Source organism: Octodon degus, unplaced genomic scaffold (assembly GCF_000260255.1).
Source record: "Octodon degus isolate 3935 unplaced genomic scaffold, OctDeg1.0 scaffold00209, whole genome shotgun sequence".
In the NCBI taxonomy this organism is placed as follows: Eukaryota; Metazoa; Chordata; class Mammalia; order Rodentia; family Octodontidae; genus Octodon; species Octodon degus.
The window spans coordinates 2340399-2363303 of record NW_004524785.1 but is presented as its reverse complement, the minus strand read 5'-3'; the positions used below and the strand labels follow the sequence as shown (position 1 = coordinate 2363303).

The following is a 22905-nucleotide window of genomic DNA, read 5'->3' as shown; positions in this document are numbered from 1 at the left end:
AAAAAAAAGAAATTATGGAATCAGATTTCAGATTAATATATCTTTGTTCTTTCTCTACAAATTATAGTGATGTGGTATATCATATGGTCAGATGCTGGTTATCTTAGTCCATTTGGGCTGCTACAACAAAATATCTGAAGCCAATTAATTTATAAACACAAGATGTCTATGACTAGAGGCTAGGAAGTTCACAATCCAGTCAAGCGGGTTTTGCATCTGGTAAGAGTCCGTTCCTTGTAGATGCTACCTTCTCTGTGGGGTCACATGGGAGAAGAGCAAACAAGCTCAGGCATCTTTCACAAAGGCATGGACGCCATTCCTGGGGGTCCCACCCTCATGCCCTGTTCAGTTTCCAAAGGGGCAACTTCTTAATGCCAATATGTTAGGGGTTAATTTCAATATACGAATTTTAGAGGGACACAAACATTCGGATCACAGCCCTGCTGAAATAATTATAACGTCTGTTAAATGAATGTGTCCAATGAAAGGAATTTCACAAGCCAAACACCTCTGCCGTTAGCACAAATGGAGCAAATGTTCCTTGTTATGACCAAAAACTCATTAGATAAAATTGATGAACTGCTAGAGAATTATGCTGAATAAGAAAAGGTTGATCTCCAAAGATTATAAGGAATGATTTTGTTAAAATTACATTACTGAAATAAGAATATTATAGATATGGAGATTAGTGACTGTCCTTAGGTTAGGGCAGGGGGTGGGTCTGGCTGGCTTTTAAAGAGAAATCGTGAAGGAGTTTGGCGGATGTTGGTGGTTGGGGGGTGCATGAAGCTAAACAACTGAAAAAACTGCATAAACTTACCTGTGCCCGTGCCCTGGAATCTGAACAATCTCTGAGGATTGTGCCTTTGTCGAGCTCCTGGTTTTCAGGAGTGTTCTATAGTTAGGCAGGGCAGTGGGAAAGGGTGAAAGAAAGGGGCACTCAGCTTCCTGTCTTCTGGTTACGGTCTCTAAACCTATAATTATTTGAAAACGAAACATATAGGTTCTGTGTTCTGCAGTGCTAAGGACCAAACTCAGACTTTCTGCATGCCAGGCAAGTGTTCTACCACTGGATTATATCCCTAGTCCATGAAACATTTCTAAAATACTGAAATATCCTGGGCACTCTAGAGAAGGGGCTGTGAACGAGGTCAAGTGAGAGCGCAAACAAATGGGGCGGCTGGCAACGGGGAGGGACGGCTGTGGCCACAACGAAGCAGGAGCTGCTATTTAACGCACCCGCAAGGACCCTGTGTGTCTGGGATGGCAAAGTCTTCTAAGTGCTACTGTTTTTATACAAAGCAAGACACCTGAACTTGCAAGAAGAATCTGGCTTTTAAATACACGACCTGTATGTACGGTGGTTCATGACAATGATGCCCCTGCTGAAAGCTCGTGTAAGCTCTGACCTAGGCCGACAGGGTCACTTCCTTCTGCTTGGTGCCCAAGACTTGTAGGTCCTCATTCAGTATTCCCTGCATCAGTCATTTGTTTCTTCCCAACTGCCTCAGTATTTTTTTTTTAAATTAAATTGCTTGTTAATATATACATCACTTTCAGCATAAGGAATTTGCACCTGTACATAATATATCTCGATTCTTATTTTTTCCCATTCCTATCCCTCCCTGCAATCCTCCTCCCTTTTCTCATTTGTAAATGCTTTGTTTCCATTTTTCCTTCTCTTTTTTCTCTTTTCCCTTCCTTCAGGTTCCTCTCCCCTCCCTTATTCTTCTTCTCATTTGAATATCTTCTTCCTACTTTCCAGTATCTGTAAGTTAAGTGAGACAGACACAATTTAAGAACGTTGAGCAGAGTGAGAGCTTATGCTAGAACTTTCCTGTGGCTGACATGATCGCCTGGTGAACAGGCCTCAGCAGAACCCACGCCCTTTATATCCCTTTGCAGCTCTGCCCATAGCTTGCTGTCCATGCAAGCGCTAGTTTGTGTCCTTTAAAGTATTTATCATATCTGCTCTGCTGAGAGGTCAGAGTCAAGACATCCCTCCTACTTCTAACTTTCAATCTGTTAGGTTGGCTCCAAAATATATGAAAAAAGACATATTTAGCCATATGGTCTTCACCACAGCTTACAAAAGAGCTCCATGCACGACATCCATGAGTCAACATGGCATCCCATCCCACCTCTGCACGGTCTGAGGAAACACCACAGGCACTCACCAGACTTCTGTATCCCATGTCTAGCGGTGTGAGCCCCCTAATTTCTTTGTGAAAAGAGAGAAAAAGATCCCAATCTTTTGGATGCTAGGATTTCATCTATGGATAATTATATCTTCTCAAAATCCAATTTGAAGTGATTGAAAGATTTATTTGCATTCATTCTTTGCTCTTGCCCCTAAAATTCTGCCAATAAGAGTCCAGAGAACGTCTTCTAATCCTCTATTTCATAGCAACATGCCTGTCGCTATTATGTAATTATATACCAATAAAGGAGTTTTTTTTTTCTATTTGCCATTTTTTTTCACAATAACAGGCATGGTTTTTGGTTTTCAGCCTCAAAAATTATGCTAATGTAGTATGAGTAATAATTCAAAGTGTAACTACTAATTTCTCTAAGGCGAAATATGCAAGACCCTGGGCTCTACGTTTGTTTTCAACTAATTATCATGTGTTTACTTTTCCATTAGTCTGATAATTTTTCTTTCAATTCTGAATTAAGCAATAAGATGCTGAATTATACGAAGGCCTGTTTAGCACAGCAGAGACACCCCATCATTACACAGACCTCTGATTTACATCTCTTCAAATGCATAACCAAGAGACTTACACATGCCCTTTCCTATTTATATTCCATCATGTAGTCACCTCGATAACTCCTGTGTTCTCAGAAGGTCTACCTAGCAATTAACTCCGGTCCTTCCTAATGCATCATCTCATTATACAAAGTACAGTTGAACAAAACTTTATTAGCAACTTTCGGCTCTAATTCCTCTTATCTCCGCTGTTCTTGCTCTGCCCAGGAATGTCACATATATGTAACAAAAATACTCTGCAAAATGACAGTTTAAAAAAAAATCCACTTTGGGCTTGTTGCACACTTAGTAATTGGTCTTTGCACTCTGGGGCACCACAATAAATCGAGATTGTCATAGTTCAGCTGAAGTTTGTGATGCAGTTCTTTAGAGAAATTGAAATGAATTCTCTCTGCCACACAACACAGCAGTTTAACTATGTTGAGGAAGAATAGGCTAGCAAAGAAGGCACTATATTTATTTACATGTAAAAAGAAAAAAAAAAGTTAAAACAAACCAATCCCAAATGCTCTATGAAAAGTAAAGGAATTCACACATCTCTTCTTCCAAGTGTAGGAAGAGGAGGGACTTACAAAATTGCTCCGAGGTACACCATAAAGAACCGAAGGAGGACTAAGTGACGTTCTAGTGACAGAGAACCACAGGGGCTATGGAGTTCTCACACAGTTGAATGGAACCTAGCTTCTGCAGATAGCATTCTCAGTGCCCAAGCTGGGAGAAGCCTGGACACAGCCTCTCACTCACCAACATCAGGGTCCACAGCTTGCACTCTGGTCAGCAGAGCCTTGGTGGCGGTGTTCTCATAGACACAGGCATTGTAGTGGTCCGAGGAGAACACAGGGGGGTTGTCATTCACATCCTCCAGCATCAGGTGGACATCAGACTGGCAGAATCTGCCACCCCCATCAGTGGCCCTTGCAATCAGGTTGTACACTGGAACCCGCTCTCGGTCCAATAGAGCCAAAGTTTTTAACTCACCTGTGAAAAGAAATGGTAGCATAGTAGCTCTAGGTTTTCAAAAACTGTCTTTCTTGAAAAAAAAATCATTTAAATATTCTAAATACAAGAAGAACCAAGGACCTTTGACCCCAGTGTCCTATTATTTGAAATAAAAGAGCATATGCAATGCTTTTATGCATCAGGGAAAAACTATGGGATTCTGAACATAACATCAAACCAACCACAGGACCTTCAGTTGAATCCCTCCATCAAGTCTGACTGCCAGTTTTTCTATTAGCTTCATTGAGAAGCTGTATGGAAAGCTCAGAGTGTGGACTAATCTATGCAGGTGTTTGATGGTCAAGAACTCATAAGCGCAGGACAATCTTCTTGCTTCCAGGTATTCAGCTTTTTACCCTGTTCTTCAGAGGAAAATAAGGTACTTAAATCAGACCTGTCTTACAGAACAATCTTGAAAAACCCAGACTGTGTAAGGCTAAGCTTTTACTTCCTGGACTATGGAAGTGCTCGTGGAAGGCTCCTGGAGTCTTAGAGCAATGAAGCTGCCAACCTAGAGGTCTGTGGCATCCGTATTTTCATCACTGGAGAAGCTATACAGGTGGTGCTGGATGCCAGCAATTTTGGATGTTGTTCATGATTAATAGGAAATGAAAATAAACACGGTGACAAACCTAATAGATGCGAAGTATTTGCTACAAGGTAAGATTTATGAAATAGTATTTTTACATAAAGGTGGTGGACATTTGGACGAAGACATCTGTGTTCATAAGGCAGTTCCTCCTATGGCCTCTCTGTTGTAGCCAGCTAGCTCTTCAACATAGGTTGGATCATTTTCTTCTTCTGCTCCTGCTATGTAGCTTTTTAGCAAGACATTCAGGATATCCATTATCTGGACCAAGAAACCAGAGGAAGTTGTTTTCCTGCTGAGGCATGAGGCGAGGGCTGGGGTGAATGGGATGACTAGATGGGCGGAATGTACAACCATATAAAAACTTGGAAGATATGTGCCGAACACAGAATCCAAAATGACTCCCACACTCCTGAGCACTGTGAGTGGGACCAGTCGGGAAAGGACTACTTTCAGCCCTTCGTGCACAGGTTGTTAGCCCAACCAGTCTAGCCCTACAGGGTGCAGTTCTCTCAAAATTTCACTAAGTGTACAACTTTGCAGCCTTTTCTGTGTGTCTTGTCCAATTCTTTGTTCCTGACACCAAGGACCTGGAAAGAGCCCCTGGAGCCCCCAATCCTACAACACTGCCATTCTGTGGATGACACGTGAAGGATGTGCTCTCTTCTTTGCTCGTACTGTTCCTATATCCTGCAGTGTCCTGCTTAAACTTCTACAATCCAGGTTCAGTTCAAATTATTATTATTATTATTATTTTGTATTTTAGGGAAAGGTCTACAGGGTGTTCTGGGTCTCACTACTAGATCAGACTCATAGTGATCCTGTTAGGTAGTTTGCCTTAAATGCTTAAGGCATTTTTTTTTTTCCCAGAACTGGGGATTGAACTCAGGCCCTTGTGCTTGCCTGGGAAGCACTTATTCCACTGAGCTATCTCCCCGGCCCCTCATAGTGATTCTGTTTACAGCCTCACAAGTGCTTGGATTACAGGCCCGTACCACCACGCCTAGTCTCAATTGCCATCTCAGCTTGCCCAGGGGGCAGGGCCAATACAGCAGTCCGGGGATGGCAAGACACCCCCCCCCCAACATCCCCCTTCTGCACTCCTGCGCCTGCTTGCAGGTGCTTTAATCAGCAGAGCTATTTGGCCAGCCCTCAGTTCGAATTATTAACCCTTTCTTAACACAGCTTCTCTTTTCTCTCCTCTGAATATTACCTACTGCTTCTTCCTGTGTTCACGGATGTAACACCTCTTGTGCTCTCCTGGGCACTCCTTTTAGTCTACCTTTCATTACTGTTATCACTGGCTTACTTGTCTGTTTTCCCTACTGCTTTACAATATCCCTTGCACATGATTTGCTTTGTTTATCTAGGTGTCTACCATACAAATCCTACAAAGTGTTTTTACGTCTATTAGCTACTCAGTGTTACTGACTGTATAAATGAGAGAATTCCCATGTACTTATGGCAGCACTTTGGAGGAGGACATAAGGGCTACAGGAGTAGAGCTAGGAGGAACTACTACCTTTTTGAAGACTCACTAGTTCCTGTTCACTAGGACCAACACAATGCTGGAAATATGCAAGCTGCTTAATCTTTACACTTTATTTAAAATTGCCATTGGACGAACTGTCCAATGTACAGTTTACAATTTGCTTCAATTGAAAATGATTTTTTTTTATTAGCTCTGGCCTTCAATGTAGATATCTGCCTTCACGTGCATATAGACTTTCACTTTGTAAATTTTATTTAAATAGTCAAGAAATTTGAGGGCTCATGTCTTGGGAGAAACTAGGCAGGAATATTTGATGGAAGTTAGACAATAGTCTAACTGAGAATGAAGACGAGACATCAAAGGAATTTAAAGTTTAGTTAAACTCTCCTTAGTGTACATTACTGTCCAGTTCACACTGCAATCTTCACTTACAGCATAACTCCATCTATACTCTTTAGAAGGCGTTTTAGCTCACAGATGGGAGAAACAAATAGACCTGTGCTTATTTGATGCTAATAAATGTGGACAAAGTCTGGGCAAATTTCATAAACTAAATAAAGTCATTCTATGGTCCATAGTACCCATATCTGGCACCTTGTATGCCTGCTATTTGTCAGAGTCCAAGATGTGAAGGCTTGAGCCTAGTTAGTAGAGTCTGTCATGTGGTCCAATGGTCAGGAAAACACATAGGGGCTTAAGATTCTTCACAGATGGATAAGCAATGGTGTGTAGCTATAAAAACAAATTTCACCTTACCACTTTCTGGATCTAGAAAAAATTCACTGCTTCCAGATCCATACAGCGAGTACCGGATGTCTCCATTGGATCCAATATCAGCATCCTTGGCGCTGACCTTCAGGATAACTTTATTGGATGGAATGTCTTCAGGAAATGATGCTGTATATGCAACCTGGGAAAAGGCAGAAGCACTAAGCCATTAGTATTTGGGGGATGATTGCCACAGTTAGCCATTATTTGTGATTACTCTAAAACATCATTTGTGTACTTTCTCTCCAGCTATGTTTTCTTTGACCAGGTATGTATGCTACACTAGATGGTAAAACATGGTGTACTTGCTGCCCTATTTCTTCTGTGATCATTCATTCTGAAAATATTATTAAGCATCCTCTGTGTGTACAATGCTATGGGACGCAAGAGTACCCTGGTGAAGAAGATGGAAGTCCCACCCCTGTGAAACATATCACAGATTGACTATGGCCCATTTTCCTGTGGCAATCCAGTGAGATCTTAGGATTCTTTCCAACTCTTTGAAAAACAACTTCTAGCATGTAGGGATCTGTTTCTAACCTACAGAACACAATGGTCTGATGGTCCATATGGTAAGAAAAATAACTCCATAGTGATTAATTTAAATAAAGAAGAAAATGAAATCTAGTGGTAGCACCCACTACCATGTTTTGTACAGCTGTTTAAAGCCTCCTTTATGAGGATCCTGGGAACTTCTGTTCATTACCAACATGGCCACTCATCAGCTATGTAAAAGGTGTATACAGACAGGCAACGTGTAGCACAATTCATTTGTCTATTATGATAGCAATCATTTAGATCAAAGTGATACGATTCTTCGTAAATTATGTGTTTAAGATTTACTCTTTCCTTTGATAGGGGGCAAAATTAGGTACTTATCTTACTAGCCATATGCTTTTCATACTTAGTATGTGATAGGTTCTGGCCCTAGTATGAATTGCTAAAATCATTATGATGGTCATCTAATACGGCTGATGCCCTTACAACAAAGGCCTATGCTCCTGGGACCGCCTCCTTCTTCTTCTCCAACTTAACCCAGGACATAATTTCCTTTCACCCTTCCTGCCACCTCAGGGAAGACCCCAGTCAGCTCCTCAGGTATATCTAAACATCCCCCTCCAAACTCCACCCCTAGCCAAAAGCCATAAAAGCCTCAGCCTTCCTTGGTCTAGTCCAGAGAATTCCTTGACCTCCCTGATTCTCTCCATGTCCTCAAAGAAAATAAAGCCCTTTCCCTTTTTCCTTCTGTCTGTTTCTCTGCTGCGCCAAGAACCTATCAGTATGTTCCATCTTCGACTACTCTCTACCCTCTTCTCTCCAACCCCAAGGCTAAGAACAGATTTTAGTCTGGCCATAAGAAGAGAACTCAAGTGAGTTTTGATTTCATTTGGGAGAACCTAATAAAAGAAGAGCTACAACCCCCAGCTCTCACCTGATCACACACAGGGCTGTTGTCATTTACATCACTGACTGTCACTTCCACCATGGCCTGTGTGACAAAGAGCCCATCAGTGGCAGTGATATTGAGGAAGTAAATGTCTTGCTCTTCTCTATCTAGAGGTCTCTTCACATAGACCTTCCACTCACTCTGCACCAGGCCCAGAGCAAACCTTCCTCGGGGGTTTCCTCCTGTAACGGAAACAGAAGTTCTGAAGACATGGCCGAGACACTTTGGTCTACATCCACCACCACAAGTCCAGGTGCGTTCATCCGGGTGCCCTTCAGCCTGTATTATTGATGACACTGAAAAAAACTGATACTTCCTTTAATTCTCCTGCAACAAAGCATGATGTTTACATACTGGGTTTAGGAGGAAAATAAAACAGCAACTTTCCAAGAGAATAAAATCCACGTAGAGAAACTGGAGATGAGCTCTTGTTCAGTTCCTGTTAAGGACTATCAAACTCAAACTGTGAACAATCAATCCTCATCTCAGGATGTTACAATTGTCTTTCCACTTAGTCTCAAGAGAAGATGTAATACACTGTAGCTCTTGTTACCAAGACAATTTCATTAACTGTTGATTATGCAATCAAGAAAAGGCAGTCAGTTCCATTAAGGAATCTTTTAATGAAGTTTTTATCATACAGCTGCGCTCTTCTCCTAAGGATTGGAGTTTGGGGAGAAAAGTTTACATGACAGAGGAAGACCCATTAGTATTTAATAGCCCTAATGAGGGGTCATTTAAGGAACAGTTCAAAGATGAGCACAGCAATTAGGCCAGATTTATCAGAGGGAAGCTGGGGAAAGTGGAAGAAAAGTAGAAGAGATGAAGGGGAATAGCTTTTTATGATGCCCAGGCTCTGGCAGTGGGCCCAACCCTGTTACCTTTCTGCTTCATTAATCTACACAGAGACTAAGGCAGCTTAGAAAGAGGAGGGAAGAGAGCTGCCTTGACCCTAAGAGGAAAGGAAAGGAAAAATGATGTTCTAACAGTGAGAAAGACAGAGCTGAGGACAACTGGCAGGAAGTCTGGGGTCTGGTGCAAGGATCACCATCTTGTTTACTCTAGTCATTTATCACCTTCTTTGGGACATCGTTATAAGCAGCAAGGCAGAAGCAGTGGGCAAAGTCAATGAAAACCCCTGTTCCTATGGAGTAAAGCCCACATTCTAAGCAGGGGATGGCTGACCACAGAAAAAAGAATTAGGATGTCTAGCAGAGAAGGTGCTAATACCTTGTGCTTCTATGGGCAAAACCAAAATCCATTTCAAGTAAATAGGAAAAATTAAAACTTTACGAATGAGAAATTGGGAACTACCCTTAGGAGGTGGGAGGCAGGTAGTTACATGTGAGTGAGTCTGCAGGAGTCCAAAATAGTTACCGTTACTATTGATCATGCTTAAAATAAATAGTTACCTACCAGTTAAGGTCAAATGAAGAAACAAGCATTACAGGCAGCTAAGTTAGGTGGAGATACTACCGGCAGCCAGAGAGGTCTAAGCCCTTGAGGGAGTCAGCACAGAGGATGAGGACCATCACAGCTGCAACTAAGCAAAAATGGGTGATCTGGAGCCTTCTACAGGTAGTGGGATGCAGCTCAAGACCATCCCCTTAAGGGAAATAAGGCAGACCCACGTGTGCAGTTGTATTGTCTCCCTAGTGTGACAAACGAGCAAGAAAGTAAGACCCAAAATACACAATGGATACTGTAAATTAGGAGGATACTTCAAAAGAAAAGACAAACTGAGATGGAGAAAGGGGAATGAAGAAAGGAAAAAAGAAAAAGAGTTAAGATTGTTACACAGCTCGTTTCTCTTAGTTCATTAAAAAGAAAACTTTGCGCTAATGTTGTTTAGACAAGATATGCTTGTATCTTCTACTCAGAATAACTACTAGGAAGAGAATACACAATGTAAGAACTATATTCCTATCTTAATAACCTGTTTGGAAACTCGGTTTTATTGTTATGTTTATCATTTTTTAAAAGGAAAAAAACAACTGGGATGAGAAAAAAAGGAAGAAAAATATATACATACAAGATAGTTAAGATAATTATATTACTAATTTCTATTGGTTCGTTAAAAGGAAGTGTTAGGGGCAGCCAAATAGCTCAGCGGATTAAAGCGCCTGCTTAGGCAGGTGCTGGGACTACCGACTGGGCTTGGATCTCTGGCCTGCCATGCTGGCCCTGCCCCTGGGTCATGCTGAGAGGACAATTGAGACTGGGCGTGGTGCCAGCCTGTAATCCCAGCATTTGGGAGGCTGTAAACAGGAGGATCACTATTCTGATCTATGCAGTGAGATCCTGTACACCCTGTAGATCCTGTCCTAAATTGAAAAAAATAAAATTATATTAAATTAAAAGGAAATGTTAATGCTTCATTGTTTGATCAATCTTGCATCCCTTTATCTGGTAACCTGACCCATTACTTTGAAGATAACAATATGCAATTTAACAACCATTGTTAATTTCCTATAATCTTGTTTTGAAATTCTGTATTTTTTTTTTTTGTATTTTGTATTTTTAAAATTCTCTTTAAAATTTTAAAAAATGAAACTGTGGCTGCAGGAGCACCTGAAGAGGATTACTAACAAGGGCCAGATTTCCATCTTTCCCCAGGGGATGAAAGCAAGTTTAGATTGTTGTTGGTACTGCCCTTTGGAGATGTCCCTGTAGAAATAAACCTTGGATCTCCTTGAGGCTGGGGCATCCTCTCCACCCACTAAGAGTAGGACTAATACAGCTAAGACTAAGACTAAGGACAAGACCAAGGCTATATTGCGTATCCACCATACAAATGACGTCATCCACATGCCCTTGCTACTACTGGATCAGTAATAATGAAACAACTCTATCTTTAATTCTATTGGTTGATTATAGTTTTGACCCACATTGTACCCACCTCATGATGTTGCTCTGTAACACTTTCTCAGAGAAGTGGGCTCACGGCTAATCCACTTGGGACCGCTTTTGTCTCCCAGGAGCTGTACCTCATGCCCCATTCCTATTTCCCAACAAATGTTCCTACTTTTACTTCCTGTTGTTCCTTAGAATTTATTCTTTGACGTCAAGGAACATGAACTCACCTCGAGCAGGTTAGGAATTACCTATTTTCCCCCTAGAGCACAAGGACCTCAAAGCATGATACAATTATAATCCTTTCTTAGTTCTCAGACTCAAAATTACTACATGGACCACCATGCCATGTTCAATTATATATTGTACACATTCATCCCGATACCCGGCTAAGAGGCCATCTATTTCCTAAATATAAGGCATACAGCACTCCTGTGCACCACGGCCAGGGCCTAGTGACATTATAAAGAAAAACATTAAGGACCTTCCCACCTTGAGTTGATACTCTATTAGCATATAACATTTTCTTTTCTAACTTTCTTACATGACTAAGCCTCCCCCCAATATTCCAATCATTTGACCATAACATTTTGCAATTCCAAAGTAATCATTAGGAAAAATGTCAGTGAGCATAGTACTTATCACATTCTTGTGAACTCTAGCAACAATTCCTTTTTTTCTAAGAGAAAAAAATTAAAACCAAAATAATGGAAGAGTAACAATGGTTAGTTGTCCAAACAATATTAGCACAAACCCTTCTTTAGTGAGCTAAGAGAAATTAGTAGTATAACTGTCTTAATTAAGATAGATATAGATATAGATATAGATGATATAGATATAGGTATAGATCCGCCTTAGGAACAATTCTTTTTTTTTTTTTTAATGTACTTGGTGCAGGGTCTGACTAGGCAGCTTGGACTCGTAGTGATCCTCTTGTTTTCAGCCTCCCCAGTGCTGGGATTACAGGCCTGTCCCACCAGATGACAGGCCTGTGGCCAGTTCAGTGTGCCTGGGGGCAGGGCTGGTGTGGCCTGTGGTACCAGGGATGGAACCCTGGTCCCTGTGCTTGCCTAAGCAGGCATTTAGTCTGCTGAGCTATCTTACCAGCTATCAACTCTTGAGTACATAAAAAGATATCTAAACTCTGACGTGTCACAGTTGCCTACGTGGCATTACCCACCTTCTTGCTTGAATCATAAATTTCCCTGCTTACACTTCTGCAGGGGCACCTAGGTATTTTGGCTGAATTCTTTCATGAATGTCTAAAGGACTGAGTGTTTGTTCCCTGTGGCATTAAGCCTCACATTCCCAGGGACTTAGGAACTTTACTGTTAAACTTTTACTAGTCAAATACTTTCTTGGCCTTCTTTACATGAGAATATTATAAAAAATTTTCCCTTAGACACCTCTAGTGGGGCTCTGAAAAGTTTGTTGTCTGTAGCTGTTGAACTCTTAAATTGCTATTTGCTCCAACAAACTTTTTATTGTGTCTAAATCTTTGAACACAACAAATAAATAAATAACATACTGTACACTGAATGCAACCTTCCTGAAAGAATGAAGTCATGTCTCTTTCTAATTAAGCTTAAAGAAAAAAATAAGCACAGGGCAAGAGCAAGCCTCAGGACCCTTTAGGGGAGGCTGCAGGGAAGGAGTAGAATTCCGAGGTCAGGACTGTATTGCTGGTGGAAGGGTGTGGGGAGGGGGCTGGTCTGTGAGCCTCTGTGCTGTGCGGGAACCATGGGATAAGTAGAATCGAATTTTGCACACAGTGTGGAAAATGAAGCCTGCACCTTCCTCTTGGGCAGCGGCTGTCAACTGGGGACTGTGTCTTTTCCCTCCCTGGGGCATCTGTCAGTGTCTGGAGATTGTTTTGATTGTCATATTCAGGGCAGGGGAGTAGCATGTGCTACTGGAATCTACTAAGCAAAGGGCTGGGATGCTGCGATACACCCTGCAATACACACAACACTCGCCCCAAGAGCTAGTGCTCCCCAGACATCAATGCTTGGGTTGCTGAGAAACTGCGGTCTAGAGACGCTTGGGGTCCTCCCTGGGGTATCACTCTCTTCCCCCACCAGCTAGGGTTCAATTATGCTTTAGTTGAATATTTTTTACAGTGCACATAAATTCAACCTCCGTACCCAACGCCTTCAGTGCAGGCAGGCCCACACCGTTCTTTTGTTACATAAAGTGATTAATGGTCCTTTGTTAATCTGAGGCAGAACAGCCAAGTTGGGCTATGTCAAGAGCAAAAGTTAAGTCTAATTAAAATCAGTTGGTGGTTGGCACTGCTAATAGCAGCAATAGCTTTACGCCACTCTGGACTCATTACTTCGGGAAAGTTGATGGGATGGTCCCTTTAAATCATCTGTTGAGAACTGAGAGACTATGTAAAAATAATTAAGGCTGAATAATCAACCATTTTTTCCAAACAGAAAAGTAGCTCTCAAAATGTCTTAGAAGCTTCTTCCCCTGTCCCTGAAACGAAAGGCAAATAAATCAACTTACCTCACTTTCCTTGCAACCATCTCACATTTTCACTGAAGAAATACACATTCTAGTGAAAAAAGCCTGAAGGTATCAGAGAAGTATAAAAATACAGAAAATGTTCCTCTAAGTAAAACACCTCAAAAAACAGTTCCACAAAGAAAAGAGGAGACGAATGCTGAAAAGCGTGGCAACTCCGTGTGCTGACGTGTTTACTCGACTGCGGATCATATTCTGCAGTGATTAATTAACTCTTCCACTAACATACTTAAGCAGATTCTGTATCCTAAGGGCTTTCTAATTAATTCATTTTTCACTCTGAATAATGTGGGGTTTTTTTCTAAAGGAAAAGTTGCCTCCTGACTGTAAGTATTGATGGAGTCTTTAAAAATCCTTTGGCACTTTGCTTATGTTCTGGCTTTGAATGTTACGGGATCAAAATACTTGCTTAAATCCCCCAATCATTTTTAGGAAGGCTGTCTTCACACTACCAGCCTTGTTCTCTTCATTGTCAAAGGCCTGTCAGCCACAGCAGGCCATTCCTAATCAACCCTTTGCACTTTGATGTGAAATCCTCGCCTCCACTGAGCAAGAGCGACACTTCTGTGCATTCCTGGTGACCTCGTTTGTCTCTCTTGGCTTTCCCAGTGAACTGCTACTTATTATTTGGAAAAATACAAAGGATTCAAGAAAACAAGAGTTGTCAGAAGCAACCCCCTTGATATGGAGCTATAATTTGGGACTTAGCAAAAGGTCAAAGTGTGAGCTCTAATTTGTCTATACGTGTGCCTATGTGCTTTTAGGACCAGCAAAACCTCATAGGTGAAGTTTACTGGAATCAAGCTGTTTGGTTTGCTCAGCATTAAAAAGAAATATATATATATATATATATCCTCATCCCAAAGAGCTGTTCTGTTCATTTATTCAGTTAAAATATTTGTCTAGACTTCTTCATGACATAAATGACACAAAGATTGAGTGCCAACCTCAGTAATGCTGCAGGCAAATAAATACATGCCAGGTGTAGGCTGAGTTAACAACCAATGATCAAAACCCTGAGTCTACTCAGAGACCTTTACCTCTGCCCAGAGAGGTCTTATGTGCTTGAGCCCTTAGCTCATCTTTCTTCTTCTCTTGTACTCTTGCCCACTCACCTCACCCATCTTTCTTTAGGAAGCAGAGCACTTGGTGAGCCCAGGGGGTGGAGACTCACCTGTAATATGGTAGCTCACTTGGCGATTGATGTCAGAAGTGTCTCTGTCCCATGTGCTGAGCACGGCCACCACCTCTCCTGGAGGGTCACTCTCCTTCACATTCCCTTGGTACACCTCATGGGCAAAAACTGGTGCATTGTCATTTATATCCGTCACCCTGACAGAGACCAGAGCCATGGACGAAAGAGAGAATGCCTCTCCTAGGTCTGAGGCCACCACAGAGAAGGAAAAAGCAGGGTCTGTCTCATGGTCTAGGTCCTTCAAGGTGCTGATCCAGCCTGTGTTGCTGTCAATATTGAATGCTTCCATTACTTTTTCAGGATGGGAGTCTGAGTGGAGGGCATATGTGACCTGCCCATTGGCTCCCCAGTCCATGTCGACAGCTCTCACCTGCGTGAGCTTCGTTCCAACAGGCATTCCTTCCATTATGATGGTCTCATAGCTTGAAGTTTCAAAGACTGGTTTGTTGTCATTCAAGTCCAACACCTTGATATCTACATCCACAGTAAACACAATGTCTACCTTGTCCAGGGGGATAGTGGCTGCTACCTTAAAGTGGAAAGCTGGGCTAATTTCATGGTCAAGGCGCTTGTCAAGTTTGATAGTGCCTGTTTCCTGTTCTACAATAAAAACATTCCCTTTGTTATTCTCTGGCCGTTCACCATTCACTGTGCTGAAGCGGACGTGCTGGCTGGGTAAAATCCTCAGGGTGTCCACCGTGCTTCCGATGGCTGCGTCTTCTGCAATGGTAAAGGAATACTGAGACTGGGTGAATGAAGGCAAAAATGTTTCAGGGGGCAAGACGTGGATATAGACAGGAATGAGGGCATGCTTTACCGGAATGCCCCCGTCAACTGCTTTGACAAAGAACGACAGCACTGTATTTTTCAGCTGGTTAAAATTGCCCTTTGTGACCATCCATCCATTGTCAGGATCAATCTCCAGGAGGTCAGCCACTGAGACAGAGGCTTCACTATAGAGGGAGTAAGTAATCCTTGAATTGGCTCCATCGTCTGGATCCATTGCTTGAACTTGAGTGACCAAATGGCCCCTTCCCACATCTGCCCTTACACTGGCTCTGTATTCTACCGTCATGAACTGGGGTGCATTGTCATTTTCATCCACAACAATCACCCTCACAGTGCAGAAAGTTGTCCTTCCTCCACCATCCAGGGCCCTCAAGAAAATACTAATATCACCTTCCAGGGGGTTTTCCCGGTCTAGCCGTTCAGTGGTGATGACTTGGCCATTGCTATCTATGAGAAAGCGATCCTTGGCAAAATCATTGATGATGGCATAGCTGATCTGCCCATATGTTCCCGGGTCTCCATCGGTGGCTCGAATATGGATTACCTTAGTGCCAGCCGCTGCATTCTCTCTCACCTCAGCCACATACGTGCTCTGGGAAAAGGCGGGGCTGTACAGGTTAGCGCCGAGTACCCGGATATGCACCTGTGCAGTACTGGTGAACAACCCATCAGAAACAGATACATTGAGACTGTACAGGGGCTCCATCCTTTGTTTTCGGTGATTAGACAGGGTGATGACGCCGCTCTTGCTGTCCATCAGGAAGCTTGTCCGGTCATTCCCCGACAAAATGCTATATTCTAACCGATCAAAGTCAGAGCTGTCTGCATCTGAGGCTTGTACACAGGTTACAAAATGACCCCGGGGAGCTAATTCGCTCACATATGACTCGTAAATGAGTTGATGAAAAACTGGAGGGTTGTCATTTACGTCAGAAATGTGGATATGAACCAGAACCTCGCTGCTCAGGGACGGAAAACCATTATCTATCGCTCTGACTTTCAAAGTGCAGTACTGCACTAACTCATGGTCCAGCATCCTTGCGGTCAGGATTAAGCCGCTTGAGCTGTCTATGTGAAAATAATCCGTGCTGTTGTAGGTATCCTGTGCAATCTGGTAGTGCACCATTTTATTGTTTCCTGAATCTATGTCAAAAGAGACAACTTGCAGAACAGGTGTACCAATGAGAGATGCTTCTGATAATGTTGTGTTGTATGTGGGCTGATCAAAAATGGGAGGGTTGTCATTGATATCATTAACTAGCAAGTCAACAGTGACTTCAGCCCTAGCACCAGTGAGGGCATCGCTGGCTCTTACTGTCAACTTGTAAATGGATGTAACTTCATAATCTAAAGGACTAACAACTTTCAGGACTCCAGTATCAAAATCAATGTTGAACTGCTTCAAAGGATCCCCATCAATAATAATATATATGATGCCTTGACCTTCTGGGCTGGTTGCATTGATGCTCAGAATGGGTGTGTCCATTCTAATGTCTTCGCTGACAGATGCTGTATAAAATGGCTTATCAAACACCGGCATTGCTTTGTTGACAATAGTGATGGGAAGTTCCACAGATGTGGACAAAGAGGGTTTTCCACCATCTTTGGCTACGACAGTGACTTCATATTCAATGTTGGACAAGTCAGAGTTGAATGCTTCTTTTAAAATAACATTCCCTGAATTAGGGTTAATTTCAAAGTGACCATAATCATCCTGCAGGACATAGGTCACTTCTCCATTTGCACCTTGATCTCTGTCGATGGCTGTCACCCGGTATATCAGAGTCCCGGGCTCAGCATCAACTTGTACAGCAGCATAGTAAGGGAGACCCACAAATACTGGAGAATTGTCATTTATGTCTTCAATGTTAACCCTGACCACCACTCTAGCCACACGTAGATGGTCTAGCTCACGGCTGGTTTCTACTACCAACTCATATAATTCTTGTTCTTCGCGGTCAAAGGGAACTCCAGTGGTCTGAATGACTCCTGAGGTAGATTTTATCTTGAATTTATTTCCTGGGTTTAAAATGCTATATTTTAAGGGCTCATTAAGGCGGTTTCCAACTGCATTGACAATAGCAACTTTGGTTATGTTATTATTGTTCTCTAAGATTGAGGTGGAGTAAAAGCTTTGTGTAAAGTGGAGGCCACTGTCCATGGCCTCTTTAACCATGATGGTGACCATGGCTGTGCTGTAGAACTTTCCATCAGACACTTTAACTATCAGCATATAGTGATCTTTGGAAAGGTTGTTGTTTTTTATGGTGAGTACTCCACTGTTTGAGTCAATTAAAAAATGATCCAAGCTGCCTTCCATTAAGCTGTATGCCAGTTCAGGGGGCACTTCAGAGTCAGGATCCGTGGCACTAACTTTCAGAACCTCCACTCCAACATAGGTAGGGAGAAGTAAGATGGTCTCAAACACAGCTTGAGTGAAAACAGGTGGGTTATCATTCACATCTGTCACCTCAATGTTGACTTCAACAGGGCTCTCTGCAGTCAGCTGGGGGCTCCCGCTGTCTCTCACATGCACATGAAAATGGAAGTGGGCAATGGTCTCATGGTCTAGGTTTGCAATTGTTCGGATTGCACCTGTGCTGGAGTCTACTGTGAAAAATTTCTTGGCCGTGGACTCCACAATTTGATACACAAGCAGTGCGTTCTGGTTACTATCAGCATCAGTGGCTCGAATCACCAGTGGGCTGTTATCCAAGCTCCTGACAATGCTATTGACTGGGGCTGCCTCACTTAGACTGCCTGAGTATTGAGAAAAGAGAAAAACTGGAGCATTATCATTTTCATCAACAATCTGAATATTGACTGTGGCATTGGACGCCATTCCTGCCATGTTAGTGGCCTGAACGATAAGCTGATAAGAAGAGGTGTGCTCGTAATCCAGAGCCCTCCGAGTGGTGATGACTCCAGAGTATGGATTGATGGTAAAGATTCCATCAGTATTTCCATCTTTGACTTCATAAATGAGGGTTGACTGACTGATGGCAGAGATTAGGATGACTGATGTCCCAATATCAACATTCTCATTTACTTCGGCTTGGTAGTCTTTGTGAGTGAACTTGGGGTGAGAGTTATCAGACATGGTGACTGAAATGCGCACAATTGCAGTGGCAGACATTGGTGGAGAACCTTGATCTGTGACTTTGACTGAGAGCACAAACTGACCCATTGTTGTCATGTCTGGTTCTCTGGAAATAGTGATGATGCCCAGGACTGGCTCGATCTTGAATGTGGTCCCAGTATTCCCTAAAATTGAGAAATCAATGGAGTAAGCAGTTACAAGTGGGTCATTAGAATCTTTTTGGAAGATTAACTTTTTGTCAGAAAGCATTTAAGATTATCAACAGGTTTTTATTTCACCAGAAACCGCTCAAGTTCTTAATGAAAAGACTGGCCACAGGTTAGAAAAGCAACCTCAAAATTTGTCACGTGTACCTCTATGTCTGAGTGTGTGTGTGCTCATGTTCTCTAAGGACAGTAGGGTGGGAGTAAAGAGTTGGGGGTAATCACGAAAATTCTCATAACTCACAAAGCAAATAGTGACCTTTTACTGCCAGGTGGTCAGTAGCCGGCAATTTCTTATATTCATTCCTTACCATTCTGACACAAATGACAGATTTCTCTTTCTAGCATATGGAAAGCAACAAAAATAAGTTTTTCAGTAAAATTAGTAATTTTAGATCAGTAGTTTTTGGGTCTAGGTTGAAAGTAGCAGCAACAGCAACAGAAATAGCATGGGGTATAGTCAGGGTGAGAAACAAGAAGCTTGTTGGGGAGACATTTCAGTTGAGAATATGTAGGACTTTGTCATTCCTAGCCTGTGAGGAGACAGACAGAGTAGGCTGGCACAAACCAATGCCACTGCTAGTCCTGTCTGTCTGTCTGTCTGTCTGTCTGTCTGTCTGTATATCTGTCTCTAAATCAGTGCCATATTGTATGCTTTACACTGAAAGAAGGTGTAGTACAGTAACCATTTTGGAGCACTGCTGTGTTGTCATTTGGTTTCAAACTGCTCCAAAGGTAAGCTTTGTGATGTGAAATTGTTGATACTTCACTCTGCCGAAATTGACTTCCTCCACAAACAACTTTGATGAAGTGAGTTTCATCAGGTATGAAAAATTCTTCCCAGGTCACTTTTTTTTTCCATAATTTTATTGAGAAACAAATAGCAATGAGACAGTTTCAAACCAAATTGGTAGGACAGCTTCAATAATTAACACATTGCATAATTCTTCCTAGTGGTTAATTGCTGTACAAGATGCGGATTGAACTCAGGCCCTTGCACTTGCCAGGGAAGTGCTTATTCCACTGAGCCATCCCCCACCCCTTGCCACCAGGTCACTTTTGCAAGTGGTGAGATCTTTTTCTGATTCCTTCCTGTTCTTCATTCCTGTTGTTCTCATTGACCACATACAGACGTGGATGTACACAAAAATATTCCCAGGTGGTGGCTCCAATTGATAGCCATTCTGTTCACTAAGCATTTAGGAGGTTTCTGGTGAAGTAGGAAACTGTTGATTATTGGAATCAGCCTTGAAACCAATAACGTGAGGAATAAGGTTTATGAAATCTGAGGTGTAAGCAGTCTCTAAGCAGGAAACATGGGGTCCCACTTTGACAAAATGAGAAGAGCTGCCCTGTTCAGGTTTCGCTGCTCTGCAATAACTTAGAATTTGGGATTATTGAGGGTGATGAAATAGAAAATGGAAAACATAAAACTTGATGAATAGAGACAAGGCTAAACAGTGACACAGGGCTGAAAGGCAGTGGCCAGTATGAAGATACAGCCTTCAGCTTGCTGTGTGCTTCTTTCCTCAGGCTTCCTGACACATCTCAAGAAACACATGCCTGCTCCTGCTTAGACAGGTGTGGAGACTGGGGTTTGATCCCCAGTACCGAAGGCGGTGCTGGCCCCAACCCCAGGCATGCTGAGCAGAGTCTGGGTGTGGTGGTGCACATCTGTAATCCCAGACCTGGGGAGGCAGAAAACAGGAGGATCACTCACTCCAAGTCCAAGCTGTACAGTGAGACCCTGTGCCAAAAACATTTAAACAAAACGAAAGAAAAGAAAAGAAGGCAAAAACACATGCCTTTGTTTTTAGATTTCTTTAAACTAAAAGTTAAAGATATTGGTTATTCAAGCGTATCTGCATTTTTCTTTCCTTTTGATACTGTAGTTGGGCAGGCATACAGATCACTTAAGTATCAAAATCATTAAGATAGGAATCATTAAGACAGAGTTAGTTTGTACGATATGCTTATTGAAATAAACAGCAAATAAAGCTGTGTACATACTCTTGTTATGCAATTATTAAATATATTTTTTCTATGCCTGAATAGAAAAGGGTTATATGCATGTAAAATTCATTTGATTATTTATTTTTAAAGAAGTAACATACCATATAAAGATATTATTTGATTCTACCTTCAAAATGTGAATATTAAACAATGTTAGGCTTGATATTGGAATGAGCTTTTACATTGCCATCTGTACATGACCATTTTGTGATGACAATAACAAAAAGTTCAATGATTATTTAAATAAGCCTTCAATGAAGAGCACCATGGAGTTAAGCCAGAAGGATTTCTCCTGCGCAGTGGTTACTTTCCAGGGATGGCACCAGTCCTGACTGACAAATGCTAACCCAGCATGTCCCTGTGCTTCTAGATTATGGGACCCTACCTCAGTTTCTTGGGAAGCCCTCCCTCACCCCAGGCCCAGAAATATGGCTTCATTCCTAGTGAGGTATTTTTATAGCAGATGTTACATGGGGCGAGATCTGGAACTCCAAGAGGACTCTGCAAACCTGCTGTCCCATGACCCCTGAGCCGCCCCTTGTAGCCCTCCAGCACACTGTACTCCAGTTCACCTCCTTCCCTTTTCCTCTTCCACACCCTGCCTCATTTCCTTGGGATCCAGTTCCTGCATGTGCTCTCTTTCTAGTCTAGAATATTTGGAAATGAAGCTTTGCTTATTTTCTGTAATCTATGGCTTCTTGAAGACTTCTGACAGCTGGATACCTGATGTTCTCCTCTTGAGGATCATGACTTGTCTGGTACATAGCACAAGGCCTGCCACAAAGAAGGTGCTCAATAGTTATTTTTGGAAGGAATGAGAGGAGAGATTGATCTAAAAAAGGTTTTTTTTTTTTTAATTTTTTTATTTATGTGTGTGTGTGTGTGTGTGTGTGTGTGTGTGTGAGTGTGTGGCCAGCTCAGTCCACCAGGAGGCGGGGCTGGCTGGCATGTGGTGCTGGGGAATTGAACCGTGGTCCCTGTGCTTTGCTGAGCTTGTTTTTTTTGTTTTTTTTAAGTAGGTGCTTTAGACCACTGAGCCATCTCACCAGCCCAAAAAGGTTTTAAATCATCTTTGTGCATGCCTTTTAGGATTCAGTAGGTCTCTATCTAACTCAGTATGTAGCCTGTTTCTCTTCTCTTCTGCTGTCTCAGAACCATCACTAGCACCAGGCATAAAACTTGAACCAAATAGATGACCTGCAACTCTGCAGTTAAATTCTGCTTCAGTCCTTTAAGTCAAAATAAATAGCTTTAGCAGTTACTCCCCAGGGTGAGCAAGAGATAGGAAATTTATAGACCACCAATAAACAGTAAAATCTTGCTTATCTGAGGTGTATTAAAGAAGTCAAATAAAAAGGTAACATTTTACACAGCCACTTGTCATTTGCTTCAGAACGCTGAAACGTTGGGGATCAGCCTCTCTTCTCATTGTCTGAGGAGATTTCCTGGCCAGGGTGCACCTTGAGTCTGTGGAGGGGCCTAGCAGCTATGGGACCCTTAGTGTACACATTGTAATTCCTATCATTCTTTACACATATAATATAACACCTTTTTTTCTTCAGATCTCATTTTTGTGTGTGGTTTTCTGGAAATTTAGGTTTTCTTTATAAAGGATATTCACAGGAAATAATTTTTTCTTCTTTTAGTCAATTGTTAACATAATGACAGACAACCAGGCTGTAGTCTTGGAGTTTAAAACTTAAGTAAAGTAGGCTTTCTGCTGGCTGATAAGTGAACTACTTTTTGAGAATCTCCATATTGGTTTAAATATTATCTGGCTATCTAGAGAAGTAGTAGCCTTAATGACGATGTACAAAACAGGTATAGGTAGACAGACAAATGTTTAGAAAAGTGACTTAAAAAGTTAAAACTAGGCTTTATATCCAAATGACATGAAACTATGTATAGGGATGAATGAATGTAGGGAGAAAAAAATAAGAATAGAAAAAAGAACCAAATAGCTGTTGGATTAGATAACATTTTCTGCAAAAGATTTCCCTTTTCTATTTGTAGAATCAAAAGAATAAGGATTATATAAGTAAATAACAAAAACATTAAATAGATGGAAGACAGCATTTCAAAATACTGGCAAGGCTTTAGGCTGAAAGAAAACCTTATGGAAATCTAGAAAAGGAATGGAGGGATTCGCTTAAGCACC

General features: G+C 41.9%; 1 protein-coding gene across 1 annotated transcript in view; it reads right to left on the bottom strand.

Moving 5' to 3' along the window:
* Window positions 1–22905, bottom strand: part of Fat3 (FAT atypical cadherin 3) — a 574624-nt gene that overhangs the window by 81806 nt on the left and 469913 nt on the right. Inside the window, exons 9-12 of the mRNA XM_004644764.2 lie at window positions 14622–18695; window positions 8051–8247; window positions 6607–6760; window positions 3515–3748 (exon numbers count right to left, since the gene is read on the bottom strand). Of these exons, the coding sequence (XP_004644821.1) occupies window positions 3515–3748; window positions 6607–6760; window positions 8051–8247; window positions 14622–18695 (4659 nt within the window). The remainder of the gene's footprint in view (window positions 1–3514; window positions 3749–6606; window positions 6761–8050; window positions 8248–14621; window positions 18696–22905) is intronic.